We start from the raw sequence: 15160 nt of genomic DNA, 5'->3' as shown, positions 1-15160 counted from the left end.
CTTTCAATCATAGATTAAACTAATCCTGGTTTACTGTGCATAGAGAATTTCTACAGTGGCATCTGTAACTGAAAACAACTGTTTAAATGATGCAGCTTCCAGGCCACTAGGAGTCACTGTAAGCCAATGTAAGTCACTTTGACAAACTTCAAAAATTACTGAGTGCAACTTTAACATTTTAAAGTTTAATTGTGGCCACAGTAATGTAATCTTTTGAAATGAGTTGATAATGTCCTTGTAGGAAAATGAAGTGTAACTGTGTTAAATAAATGGGATGGTTAACATTTAACTAATCTCATTGACTATAAATGCAATAAAATTAACTGATTTATACCATGAATTCAGTATTTATGGATTCAATCAGTCTCCGTAAACATTTGCACTTTTCTAATTCTAATGTTTAGATGCTGTCAATACATCAATATGGTATGTTTAGGTGTCAGTGCAAACGTAAGGAAATGTACGGGTGATAGAACCACACTTTATGTAAAAAATGCATATGAATTCTTATGAGATCACATTGCTGTTGTGGTGTGAGTACATTACACTAATGCATGTGTGTGTGTGTGTGTGTGTGTGTGTGCAGGTACATGGCACCTGAGATCTTGGATGACTCTATAAACATGAGCAGCTTCGAGTCGTTTAAGCGAGCTGATATCTACTCACAGGGTCTGGTGTTCTGGGAACTCGCTCGCAGATGTTCCTTCCGAGGTGCTTTATTGTGTTATAGTGGACTTTAAGAACAGAGTGATCCAATCACAATTAATACACACCAGCAGTGGGATTGAGAGACAGTTATTCTGTTCCTATTCATGGACGCCTTGTGGAAATAAGAGTTTTCACTAAAGTCAGATAGTTTGCATTAATATCAATTATAAAGTTATAACTCTCCAAGCACCTGTGAAAAGGGCTCATATAATGAGAAACTGAATTGTCCTTAATCTTTTGATGCAAGCATACTACAAAAACATCTTGTTAATTTCAGAGCTCAATACTTTCTTCACAGTTTAAAAAAGAGCATTGATTGAAACTAATTTGCAAAAACGAGATGTTCTGATTTTTTTAATATTACTGACATCAGATGAATACATCAACTCATGACCTGCCACATTTGCATATTTGCTGTTTAAACTCTGCCCTCCCATGTTTAGATCTGAAGTCAAATAGATACTATTATTCCTAATCAGCAGAAGAACCAATGAAAAGATCAAATTGTGATAAAGTCAACACGTGGCTGAAGTTTATTTTTAACAAGATTCCTTATCATTTCAATCTGATCTTAACAGTTTGAGCAGCACATTACAGCTTGAATTGTTTTGTAAATGTGTTACTCAAAAAAATAACTACAAATTACTAATTATGTCTCTAAAATTGTAACCAGATTAATGACACTACTGATTACTTCTTTAAAAAGTAATCCCATTTCTAATTACTTTCCCATTACTTTCTAATAAAACACTTTTCACAGAATTTTTTTGTTTTTTTCTAAATTTCCTTCCTGTTCAATGTGACACAAAAGTCATAGGCTGAGTTCGGAACTGCATACAACCATACTACTCATACTATTTCTGCCATAGAAAAATATGGCAGAAGTAGTAAGAGTAGTATGGGTAGTATGCCATTCCGAACTCAGCCAGACATTCAGCAGCATGCATTTCTGAATTACAATGACTCACTAGGGGGCACACATCTTGCATCTGTCACAGAAATGAAAATCTGCACATAATGTCATACATGTTTTACATGTATTCTACATATATAATAGAATTTTTTTAATATATGTAACCCAAGATATACAGGTGCACCTCAATAAATTAGAATGTCGTGGAAAAGTTCATTTATTTCAGTAATTCAACTCAAATTGTGAAACTCGTGTATTAAATAAATTCAATGCACACAGACAGAAGTAGTTTAAGTCTTTGGTTCTTTTAATTGTGATGATTTTGGCTCACATTTAACAAAAACCCGCCAATTCACTATCTCAAAAAATTAGAATACATCATAAGACCAATAAAAAAACATTTTTAGTGAATTGTTGGCCTTCTGGAAAGTATGTTCATTTACTGTATATGTACTCAATACTTGGTAGGGGCTCCTTTTGCTTTAATTACTGCCTCAATTCGGCGTGGCATGGAGGTGATCAGTTTGTGGCACTGCTGAGGTGGTATGGAAGCCCAGGTTTCTTTGACAGTGGCCTTCAGCTCATCTGCATTTTTTGGTCTCTTGTTTCTCATTTTCCTCTTGACAATACCCCATAGATTCTCTATGGGGTTCAGGTCTGGTGAGTTTGCTGGCCAGTCAAGCACACCATCACCATGGTCATTTAACCAACTTTTGGTGCTTTTGGCAGTGTGGGCAGGTGCCAAATCCTGCTGGAAAATGAAATCAGCATCTTTAAAAAGCTGGTCAGCAGAAGGAAGCCTGAAGTGCTCCAAAATTTCTTGGTAAACGGGTGCAGTGACTTTGGTTTTCAAAGAACACAATGGACCAACACCAGCAGATGACATTGCACCCCAAATCATCACAGACTGTGGAAACTTAACACTGGACTTCAAGCAACTTGGGCTATGAGCTTCTCCACCCTTCCTCCAGACTCTAGGACCTTGGTTTCCAAATGAAATACAAAACTTGCTTTCATCTGAAAAGAGGACTTTGGACCACTGGGCAACAGTCCAGTTTTTCTTCTCCTTAGCCCAGGTAAGACGCCTCTGACGTTGTCTGTGGTTCAGGAGTGGCTTAACAAGAGGAATACGACAACTGTAGCCAAATTCCTTGACATGTCTGTGTGTGGTGGCTCTTGATGCCTTGACCCCAGCCTCAGTCCATTCCTTGTGAAGTTCACCCAAATTCTTGAATCGATTTTGCTTGACAATCCTCATAAGGCTGCGGTTCTCTCGGTTGGTTGTGCATCTTTTTCTTCCACACTTTTTTCTTCCACTCAACTTTCTGTTAACATGCTTGGATACAGCACTCTGTGAACAGCCAGCTTCTTTGGCAATGAATTTTTTTGGCTTACCCTCCTTGTGAAGGGTGTCAATGATTGTCTTCTGGACAACTGTCAGATCAGCAGTCTTCCCCATGATTGTGTAGCCTAGTGAACCAAACTGAGAGACCATTTTGAAGGCTCAGGAAACCTTTGCAGGTGTTTTGAGTTGATTAGCTGATTGGCATGTCACCATATTCTAATTTTTTGAGATAGTGAATTGGTGGGTTTTTGTTAAATGTGAGCCAAAATCATCACAATTAAAAGAACCAAAGACTTAAACTACTTCAGTCTGTGTGCATTGAATTTATTTAATACACGAGTTTCACAATTTGAGTTGAATTACTGAAATAAATGAACTTTTCCACAACATTCTAATTTATTGAGATGCACCTGTATACTTAAAATGTACTTAATTGAAAGTCAGTAACTATAATTTGATTTCAGGAATTTAAAAAGTAAATTACAAACCCCATTTCCAGAAAAGGTGGGACATTTTGTAAAATGCAATAAAAACAAGAATCTGTGATTTGTTAATTCTCTTGCACCTTTATTTAACTGACAAAAGTACAAAGAAAAGATTTCCAGTGTTTTCACTCACCAACTTAATTGTATTTTGTAAATATAATTTTTTTTTTTTTTAATTTGATGCCTGCAACACACTCAGAAAAAGTTTGGACAGAGGCATGTTTACCACTGTGTTACATCACCTTTTAATTACACTGTTTAATAGTTTGGGAACTGAGGACACTAATCGTTGCCATTTTGCAAGTGGAATTTTTGCCCATTCTTGCTTGATACAAGACTTCAGCTGCTCAACAGTCCGTGGTCGTCATTGTCTGATTCTCCTCTTCATGATGCGCCATACATTTTCAATAGGAGACAGATCTGGACTGCAGACAGGCCAGTCAAGCACAAACACTCTGTGTCTACGAAGCCACACTGTTGTAGCACGTGCAGAATGAGGCCTGGTATTGTCTTGCTGTAATAACCATTGACTTCCCGGGAAAAGACGTAGTCTTGATGGCAACACATGTCTCTGTAAAATCCCAATATACGCCTCCGCATCAATGGTACCTTCACACATATGCAAGCCACCCATGCCGTGGGAACTGATGCACCCCCATACCATGACAGATGTTGGCTTTTGCAGTTTTCGCTGATAAAAGTCTGGATGGTCCCTTTCTTCTTTGGTATGGAGAACTCGACGTCCGTTTTCCCCAAAAACAAGCTGAAACCTGGACTCATCTGACCACAGCTCACATTTCTCATCTTTCGGACCATCTGAGATGAGCTCGGGCCCAGAGAACTTGGTGGCGTTTCTGCATAGAATTGATGTATGGCTTTCACCTTGCATAGAGTTTCAAGTTGCATTTCTTGATGCAGCGGCAGACTCTGTTAAGTGACGACGGTTTTCCGAAGTACTCCTGAGTGTATGTGGCTATATTTAACACAGTAGCATGACGGTTTCTCATGCAATGAGGGCTCGTCGGTCATGCACATTCAACAGTGGTTTCCAGCCTTGCCCTACACGTACTGAGATTTCTCCAGATTCCCTGAATCTTTTCACAATATTATGTATGGTAGATGGTGAAAGACCTAAATTCTTTGTTATCTTACATTGAGAAATGTTATTTTTGAAATGTTTGACAATTCTCTCACAAAGTGGTGAGACGCAACCCATCTTTGCTTGCAAAGACTGAGCCTTTGGTTGATGTTCCTTTTATACCCAATCATGATACCCTCACCTGTTACCAATTCACCTGCTTATTGTGGAATGTTTCAAAACAGTGTAACTTAAATATTCTATAAACTTTTCACTCTTATTTTGCACCGTCCCAACTTTTTCTGAGTGTGTCGCAGGCATCACATTCAAAATTTGAATATATTTACAAAGTACAATTAAGTTGGTGAGTGAAAACATTGGAAATCTTTTCTTTGCACTTTTGTCAGTTAAATAAAGGTGCAAGAGAATTAACAAATCACAGATTCTTGTTTTTATTGCATTTTACAAAATGTCCCAACTTTTCTGGAAATGGGGTTTGTAGATTACAATTATGAATTACTTTGTCATAAGATTACACCTAACACTGGTAACAAAGTCATGCATCTTTGCAACAGCTTTGATTAATTGGGATGTGCCGATATTGAATGTGTCAGTTAATAATTGGACCCGACAGCAAACCCACAGCCTGTGTGTAAGCACTGTTACTCATTTTATATGCGAACATGCCGTTTACCCAGAAGTCTTAAAGGCACAGCAGCAAACAATGGCCTGTTTAATAGGGTCAGAGAAGTGAAAATAAGACAAATATTTGTTGACAAAAAAACTGGACTAGCATTATAAGTGGATTTCAGTAAAAAAATAAAAAAATGATTACATTGCTGCATTCAAATTATCCTGGGAAATTCAGAAAGATTAATCCCGTTTCACAATTTCATGAAAGCTTTTTTGTCTTTTTTTTTTTTCTTTTTTTTTTCAGTAAGCTTTTTAGCACCGGTACAACAAACTGAAGAGCAAAGTCACACATTAGATGTGTAATTGGTGCTTTACCAATTACATTTTATCATTCTCATTTCGTCATATATAATGATGGGAAATATAGTTGAAGTGAAGCCTATCATTTCATAACCCAGCTAAACGAGTCTCATTTTCTTGCCAACTTTATCTTTATTCTTCATTAACAGAACAAAAAATGCACACATATCAAACTGTACAGTCAAAAGGCACTAGTAAAAACGTAATTATTACCAATAACAATGTGCTTTCACCATGATTCTTTAATCGACATGCCCCAACTCAAAAAGTCTGGGCTCAAAGAAAATCCCAAAACTCCCAGTGGTAATTACAACTTTGTGGCACCGTTCATGTGCGCTCAACTCATAAATACAGTCATTCTGAAATGACTTGAATGCTCCAAATAATAAAAATGAAAGATATGACTCCTATTTTGCTAAAATACCAAATCCATATGTACAAAAGCACTTCTAAATTTGGATAAATTAATAAAGTGAGTAACTGAGATGTTCCAGCAATACCTTTTTACATTTCTGTAGTGATTGAAGCTTTGTGTTCTGCAGGGATTCATGAAGATTTCCAGTTGCCTTATTACGATCAGGTGCCATCAGACCCATCGGTGGAGGACATGAGGAAGGTGGTGTGTGAACAGAAACTGCGACCCAACATTCCCAACCAGTGGCAGAGCTGTGAGGTGTGTGTGAGAAGTGTGGCATTTATAGTACTCACTCACATGAGGAATCTATTGAGTAATTAGCAGGATTTAGTCATGTTTGGAGATGGATATTATGCAACTACTTTCCTTTTCCTTTGAAAACAACTTTAAAAGAACATTATAAAAGAAAATGGCTCTAGTTTTGATGCTGCTACTCCACATTATTTATGAAGATTAAATGAAGAGTTCACCCAAACATGACATTTCTGTCATTTACTACACCTTATGATATTTCAAACCCGTATGACTTTCTTCCGTCGAACACAAAAGGTTTTTAGAAAAATATTCATGTGCTCTTTTCCATATGATGACAGTAGACATAGCATATATACATAAAATTATTTTTATACTACTATACTTCACACTTTTCAGTCCTCCTGTGCCCAGGTGTACTTCCCTGACGATCACATTTTCCATCATGGTCTATTTCTATCCTCAAATTTAATTTGTTTTAATTTCCATAAAACGTAGTACATTTTAAATTGTCTCCATACAGTCAACATTTTCAGTTTTTACAAATGACTATGCATAGCAAGCGCAAGTCTGATGAAATAGGTGTTCTGTTTAATAATTTGCAGAGTTGGGGAACATACATTTACAAGTTTAATTGCATTACTGCATTAATAATTTTCCGCCTGAGAGCAACAGAGCGCTTTTGTGATCTCTCACTCTCTATCTCTCTCAAAGCGCTCTGTTGCTTTCAGAGACTATATATATATATATATACAGTACGCATGAGAGAGATGACACTTTAAGGGATAGTTCACCCAAAAATGGAAATTATCTCATCATTTACTTACCCTCATGCCATTCCAGAAGTGTATGACTTTCTTTCTTCTGCAGAACACAAATTATGATTTTCAGAAGAATATCCCTGTTGCTCCTCACAATGCAAGTGAATGGTGACCAGAACTTTGTATGTCCAAAAAGCACATAAAGGCAGCATATAAGTAATCCATATGACTCCAGTGGTTTAATCCATGCCTTCAGAAATGATATGATAGGTGTGGGTGAGTTGATCAGAATCAAAAGTCTTTTTTTACTATAAATCTCCACTTTTACTTCCATTTACACATTCTTCTTCTTTTGTTTTTTGAGGATCCCATTTTTCGTGCATATCACCACCTACTGGTTGGGGCTGATCAAAGATTTAGATTTATAGTGAAAAAGGACCTAAATATTTATCTGTTTCTCACCCACACATATCATATTGCTTCTGAAGACATGGATTTAACCACTGGAGTCGTATAGATTACTTTTATGTTTCCTTTATGTGATTTTTGGACCTTCTGAGTTCTGACCACCATTTACTTGCATTGTATGGACCAACAGAGCTGAAATATTCTTCTAAAAATCTTCAATTGTGTTCAGCAGAAGAAAGAAAGTCATACACATCTGGGATGGCATGAGAGTGAGTAAATCATGAGAGAACTTTAATTTTTGGGTGAACTATCCCTTTAAGTAGGACAGACCCAACTCTAGAGAGCACATCATTATGAAGACAAATCCAGAAATTTTCGGACAATTTTGAAATCCCAGCTGGATGATTTTTTTATAGGTCTGAAAAAGAGGACATGTCCAGGTAAAAAGGACGTATGGTCACCATAAATTTTATGATACTTTTATGCTACACTGTCAGCTTTCCTTGTATGGAAAAAAGCAGCATGAACATTCTGCTTAACATATCTGTCTGTGTTTACGTAAGAAATAAATTCATATTGGTTTTGAGCAACATGAGGGTAAGTAAATACTGACAGTTTTATTTTTGAGTGAACTTTTTTTCAGTACTGTTTATGTGTAAGTGTATGATTCTGTTTGTTTCAGGCTCTAAGGGTTATTGGTAAGATCATGCGGGAGTGCTGGTACGCCAATCCAGCTGCTCGCCTGACGGCACTGCGCATCAAGAAGACCTTATCTCAGGTGACCGTTGTCAAGGATGTTAAAGAATAACACAACGGCCTGATGTCAGGTGGCAGCGTTAATGGGACATTTTATATGCTCTAAAATCTGTGATGCCAAAGATTCATGTAGTTTAGGGTGGAAATTCTGTCCTGTAATGACACTGCATTGACAGAATGAATGAATGGATGAATGAATGAATAATAATGTGTTTAGTTTCTTAGCCTGTAGATGGCGATAGATGTGTAAAGATATACTGCTACCTCAGCCCTTCCTGTAAGTGCCAATTGCTTCGAGTTGAACATTTTGCTTTGTGCCATAAGTGTTTTGTTTGGTGTCATTTATAAATGCGTATTTGTGTGTATGTACATATAACATATGCTATATATTGTTACTGTTCCAGTTCAAACAATTGAAAAGAAATCAGATTAACTTTAGGAATAACGTCAATCAAAAAGATGAAATGGTGTTTAAAAACGTATGTTTTTTATAAATGGTCAAGGATACATTAAATGTATATAGGGACCCCAAGAGAGGACCAAAAATGAAAAACAGGATTTATTTTTGTTGTATTTCCAAAGAACACAGGCTGCTGTTTGACGTCTGAAAATGTAATGTGGTCTGCAAGGAAATGGGTGTCTTTTAGCCCTGGCTTCGTGCAGGTTGTGGTTTCCTTACAGTTACTGGAGGATATTTTTCAACTGTTTTAAACGCTTTTGATTGCACTGTGTAGCTGTAGAAACATGTAAGGATGATTTCCTGTAAACCTTGTTATTTCTGAATGTGAAGGAACTAGTGTTTTGCTTATGTGCTGATGTCTGGGACAAACCCTATCGTCTGTTTCATGGCTGCTATATGCAGAGAGAAAACAGTGCAACTGATCATCCAAAGCCTTTTAACCAGACGCTGCATCTAGAGGACTTCAGAATGCCATTGTGAAATGTATGACTGTGAATAATGTGTATATTTTGTAGCATATTAATACTCAAGTTGAAATTGTACTCTATTGCACTATACAAAGCTCCAAGCTGCTGAAGTGAATGGCAGTCAACACTCAACCAACGTGAAATGCATTTTGCAACTATTTAAATAGCCTCACATATGATCTATTGTAACAATAACAATCTATCTGAAACCAAACATAACATCTTGTGTAAATACATGAGTAAATTAACCATGAGAGTATATTATTTGTTGAAAGTAAGTAGTTGTAATACAAAGTTACAATGTTGATATGAACTGTAATGTTCCGGTACATATAGAGTTCTCCTTTCTGAACAGTGTTATGTGGCATATGCTTGTAAGTGACATCAATTCAACTGTCTAATTTGCTTTAAATTGCCTCTGTCGATGTGACACTAACAAAGCCTGTTTGGATGAGTCCAATTCTGCCTAATGTAATGAGAATAACTTATTATCAGAACCAAATGAAGTATGATGCATATAATGAATGTTCAGTTTTAGTCTTTATACTTGTTTCAGACAATAGTATTGTCTATAGACAATAGAGTGCTTGCCATAAACATGCAAATTCAATGTCGATTCAAACATGTTCATTCAGTCTGAACCAAAGAGACAGTGTTATGATTCATTTTTCACAGTCCAGTTTTCTCTAATCTTAGATGAAGTCTTGAGGAGATGTTTAAGGTCAGAAAAAATTGTAACATGCTCCATTACTAAGGAGAGATGGCTAGTTTTGTGACATGCTAAAGCTTTTTATATATGTAATGCAGCACTGCCAATTTCCTTTGTGATAAACGGAATACTCCAGATTATGTATTGCGTATTAAACAACCTGGTCTCATAGAGTCAAGCTACTATTCGTACTTTTTAGCTAAATAATTTTTACGTGGCTCATTGGACGTATCGCAGCAGTTTCCTGGTGAAATGAACAACTACAGTTACAGCCACAATGACTTTTATTCACTTTCACACAAATCACGAGTAAAACGACAGATTATCTGTTCATAAACACTTATTTTTTGCACTGTTTCCCACAGAATGTTATATATGTCAAAACTTTTACTACTTTAAATTTTATTAATTGCTTTTTATAGGGGGGGTGGGTGGGTAGCTCAGTGGTAAAAGACGCTGGCTACCACCCCTGGAGTTCACTAGCTCGAATCCAAGGGCGTGCTGAGTGACTCCAGCCAGGTTTCCTAAGCAACCAAATTGGCCCGGTTGCTAGGGAGGGTTGAGTCACATGGGGTAACCTCCTCGTGGTCGCTATAATGTGGTTCGTTCTCGGTAGGGCACGTGGTGAGTTGAGCGTAGATGCCGCGGTGGGTGGCGTGAAGCCTCCACACGCACTATGTCTCCGTGTCAACGCGCTCAACATGCCACGTGATAAGATGCGCGGGCTGATGGTCTCAGACGCGGAGGCAAATGGGATTCATCCTCCACCACCCGGATTGAGGCGAATCACTATGCGACCACGAGGACTTAAAAGCACACTGGGAATTGGGCATTCCAAATTGGGTGAAAAAGGGGAAAAATCCCCGCCTAAAAACAATTGCTTTTTATAACCAACTACATTTACAAGCTTGTTTGACCATGATTAACTAACAACTGAGTCGACACTTGAGCCGAAAGTGTCATAGAAGCATCACAAAATGACATGGCTGCTTCAGCAATTGTTTATCATCTCACATTTGCTTTTTATGACACTTTCGGTTTGGTTTAGGTTTAAAATTTATGTTAGGGAGGTAGGTTTGTTTATTTAAAATTCGATAGAGCACAGACTTTGTTCACAGTAGTGCTCTATTTAATTTTTGACATGAATGAAAACAAGGCTGTGAGGGATTGACTTACAGTCTCTTCAGTGGCATGCACTGTAAAAAGCTGCATAAAGCTCCTACATCACATCTAATTTTCCCATAACTCATGTTTTGTGGATTTTTTTGTGTACTGAAATGTTTTTTGTAAAGATTTGTTTTGTAAAGATTTTGTAGGTTTTGTTTTGCAAGCAGAACCATCCAAAAACAATTTTAACAACAGTAGCCTACATCCCAATAGCAAAAACTTTTAATGTCATCCCTCACAGCCTTGTTGTCATTGCTGTCCAACCTTTAAGGTGCACTCAGTCATTTTTTTCCTTATTTAAAAAGTTTTACTTCTAAAGAAATGAATAAAAATTTTGAAACATACCTATGAAATCGTGAGCATTCATGTGAGATGAAGAGTTCAGTCATATCTGTAACCATATAAAAGCTGTTTTATTTTACATGGGACAGGGGCACCCTCATGGGGCAGACATGTTAGCATCACATGACCAGATGAATACTACTGGCTTAATCTCAGTAACTGCCCTGTAATTGGACACTTTCAATCATAGATTAAACTAATCCTGGTTTACTGTGCGTAGAGAATTTCTACAGTGGCATCTGTAACTGAAAACTACTGTTTAAATGGTGCAGCTTCCAGGGCACTAGGAGTCACTGTATGCCAATGTAAGTCACTTCGACAAACTTAAAAAAATTACTGAGTGCAACTTTAAAAACCTCATCTTTTGGGGAAACATTTAACTCATTTTTAGTGCCACACAGTGGACATTTCACCCTGGACCTGCTGTGTTATGTGTAATGAACCACATAATGTAATTGTGCAAAAATGTCAAGATGTGTCTGTATTCAGATATTCCCAACAGGAGCCTGAGCTGTTTGTAAAGGTGCCGTCTGGATTTGAAGGAGACTTTCAAATGAGGACATGCACTGTTTATATTTCCACTGACATACATGAATTTCTTGAGTAGCATTGTGCTTTTGTCTTCGTTTTAGAGTATTTTATTCAAAATGTGAACCATTCAACAATAAACAATTTTTCATGATTCATCTAAATCAGTTTCTTATTTATTTGGCATTTACAAAAATATCAGGTTTAACAAACGTAAATTTCCCTCTTATTGCTAATTTGCAGTGGTGGAAAAGTAATCAATTTCCATAAGTAAAAGTACAGATACCACATAAACGTATTTCTTAAAGAGATAGTTCCCCCCAAAATTTGAATTGTCTCATAATTTACTCACCCTCATGCCATCCCAGATGTGTATAACATGTACAGTGAAAAAGGAGTTACATTTTGGTCAGTTCTCACCCAAAAACACCTACATCACTTCTGAAGATATGGATTTAACCACTGGAGTCTTATGGATTATGTTTATGCTGACTTGATCTGCTTTTGGAACTTCTGAGTTCTGGCTGCCATTCACTTGCATTGTATGGACCTACAGAGCTGAAATATTCTTCCAAAAATCTTCATTTGTGTTCAGCCGAAGAAAGAAAGTCATACACATCTGGGGTGAGAGAATTTTCATTTTTGGGTGAACTAACCCTTTAACTTATTATTGCAACAAAGAAGATGTGAAATAATGTGTAGGGTGTTCTGCGTGAAACTTAAATGAATCATCATTTAATATGGTTCATTTAATAAATCATCTGAACAAACCGGATAAAATAACTTAAACCAAACTTCCCAATGCCTCACATGAGAGGGAGAGGATGGTTTAGGAGAGCTTCATATACATGTATCCTACAAATGAGCCGATTCACTAAAATTAATCAAACTTTCTAAAGATTCAGAAGAGAGAGCAGTTTAGGAAGGCACATTTGATCAGTTTTCTTTCTGAATAGTGTGCACATAAACAAATGCTTATATGGGTGAACGGGTCTGCAAAATGTTCAAATTCCAGGATATTTTGCGAATGGAATTTTGTTTTCCAGGACAGACGGCCAAAAATTGAAATGTACACAATCAGGTTTGTACACAGCTAGGGTAAATGACATCTTATCTGTTCGTTTGGAAGCGTGTTTAGGCTTTTTTACGTTCAGACCTTCACTAGTCTTTCATAAAAGCGAGCTTTTTCCATGAGCGCATATGCTGAGTGTCTGTACTCGTGCTGGCTGATGTCAGTCAAACACACTGCACTCTGTTTTCCTTTTACAAATAATTAAACAAATCAGGGTAATGATTAACAAGAGGGTCTGTGTCAGAGTTAAATGTATTTATTTGGCAAAATATAAATAAATGTAGCGAAGTAAAAATTGCAACAAGTTTAAATACTCATCAAGATGGTGTACTACTCATCAAGATGGTGCTGCGCATGGCAGCCTCGGTGTGGATTTCTCCAATTCTTTTGTTGTTTTTGTTTGTTTGTCCTGTGTTTAGTAATTTTTTTTTCCAATCAGTTTTACCAGAGATTAACTGCTGAACATTCGGCAGCACATCCAAGACAATCCTTTCCCGGTTTTGGACTATTCAGACATTTTGCTGGACATTTTAGTCAGAGGCGCAGATGTGTTGTTTAAGCGCACTGTGAGACACAGGTGAGGGAAGCGAGCTGGCTTTTGAACAGCGCTGCCAAGTATTCATCTAGCGAATCTCCACTCTCTTCCTAACAAAAGGACAAACTACATCTCCTCACCCGTACAGACAAGGACTCTGCTGCCTTGTGCTTCACAGAAACCTGACTGAGTGAAGCTATCCTGGACAGCGCATTACATCTGACGGGCTTTCAGCTGTTCAGAGCACAGAATCACATTGCGGATTTAACAGGGAAAATGAGAGGTGGTGGAACATGCTTTTACATCAATGAAAGTTGGTGTACAGATGTAACAACGTTAAAGAATATGTGCTGTCCTAATTTGAAAGTGTTCTTTATCAACTGTAAGCCTTACTACTCACTGTAGGAGTTTTCCTAGTTTATTCTGGTGAGTGTTTATATTCTTTCTTAAGCGTCCGTGAATGAAGCGCTGCAACAGCTTGCTGATCACATCACAGTCATGGAGCAACAACACCCGGACTCACTTATTATTATTCTGGGAGATTTTAATAAAGCTAACCTCACCCGTGAACTGCCAAAATACCAACAGCACATTACATGCCCCACCAGAGACAGAAATACATTGGATCATTGCTACACAACAATAAAGGATGCATATCGCTCTTTCCCTAGAGCAGCTTTGGGACTCTCTGATCACTGTCTGGTTCATATTCTTCCAACCTACAGATAGAAATTAAAATCAGCCAAGCCTGTAGTGAGGACTGTAAAGAGATGGACCAATGAAGCAGAACTGAAACTACAAGCCTGCTTAGACTGCACTGATTGGAGTGTATTTGAGGCTGCAGACACCAATCTGGATGAGCTCACAGATTCTGTAACATCATATATCAGTTTTTGTGAGGATATGTGCATTCCTACTAGGACTTATTTAACATACAACAATGACAAACCATGGTTTACAGCAAAATTCAGGCAGCTTCGTCAGGCCAAAAAGAATGCTTACAGAAGAATGCTTACTTAGAAGTGTACAATCAGGCCAGGATCAAACTGAATAAGGAAATCAGAGTGGCTACAAGAAGTTACTCTGATAAGCTGAAAAACATGTTTTGAGCTAACGACCCTGCATCAGTGTGTAGAGGACTAAAAGACTTTACTAACTTAAAGACACCATCCCCCAACACTGTAGGGAACCATCAAGCGGCTGACGACTTGAAAGTGTTTTACTGTAGATCTTAAAGGCCCAGCCTCATACCCCACACCCACTCTGACCTTCACTTCATAAAAACATCAACACCTCCTGAAACCCCCCTCCTCCCCCCTCCTGCTACTCAACCTGCACTTAAGATCTGTGAAGAGGAGGTGTGCCGTGTGACGTGTGCCGACAAGGAAAGCACAGGGCCCAGATGGTGTTTCAATCACTTGTCTAAAATTCTGTGCTGACCAGCTGGACCCCATCTTCCCACAGATCTTCAACAGATCACTGGAGCAGTGTGAAGTTCCCTGATGCTTCAAACGCTCCACCACCATTTCTGTTCCAAAGAAACCCAAAATCACAGGACTTAATGACTACAGACCCATCGCTCTGATGTCTGTGGTCACGAAGTCATTTGAGAGACTGGTGTTGGCCCACCTGAAGGACATCACTGTACTCTTTCTAGATCCCCTTTATTTGCTTATAGAGCGAACAGGTCTGTGGGTGATGCAGTCAACATGGGATTGCATCATATCCTGCAACATCTGGACAGACCAGGGACATATGCAAGGATC

The 15160-nt window shown here is 37.9% G+C and overlaps 1 protein-coding gene across 1 annotated transcript in view; it reads left to right on the top strand.

The window, feature by feature from the left end:
* Window positions 1-10169, top strand: part of LOC127448069 (activin receptor type-1C-like) — a 63661-nt gene extending 53492 nt beyond the window's left edge. The window contains exons 7-9 of the mRNA XM_051710351.1: window positions 587-711; window positions 6065-6195; window positions 8041-10169. Of these exons, the coding sequence (XP_051566311.1) occupies window positions 587-711; window positions 6065-6195; window positions 8041-8166 (382 nt within the window). The 3' untranslated portion in view covers window positions 8167-10169. The remainder of the gene's footprint in view (window positions 1-586; window positions 712-6064; window positions 6196-8040) is intronic.
* The last annotated feature ends 4991 nt before the right edge of the window (window positions 10170-15160 follow it).

The sequence above is a fragment of the Myxocyprinus asiaticus genome, chromosome 11 (assembly GCF_019703515.2).
Source record: "Myxocyprinus asiaticus isolate MX2 ecotype Aquarium Trade chromosome 11, UBuf_Myxa_2, whole genome shotgun sequence".
In the NCBI taxonomy this organism is placed as follows: domain Eukaryota; kingdom Metazoa; phylum Chordata; class Actinopteri; order Cypriniformes; family Catostomidae; genus Myxocyprinus; species Myxocyprinus asiaticus.
The sequence above is the reverse complement of the archived record's forward strand: the minus strand, read 5'-3'. Positions and strand labels throughout refer to the sequence as shown.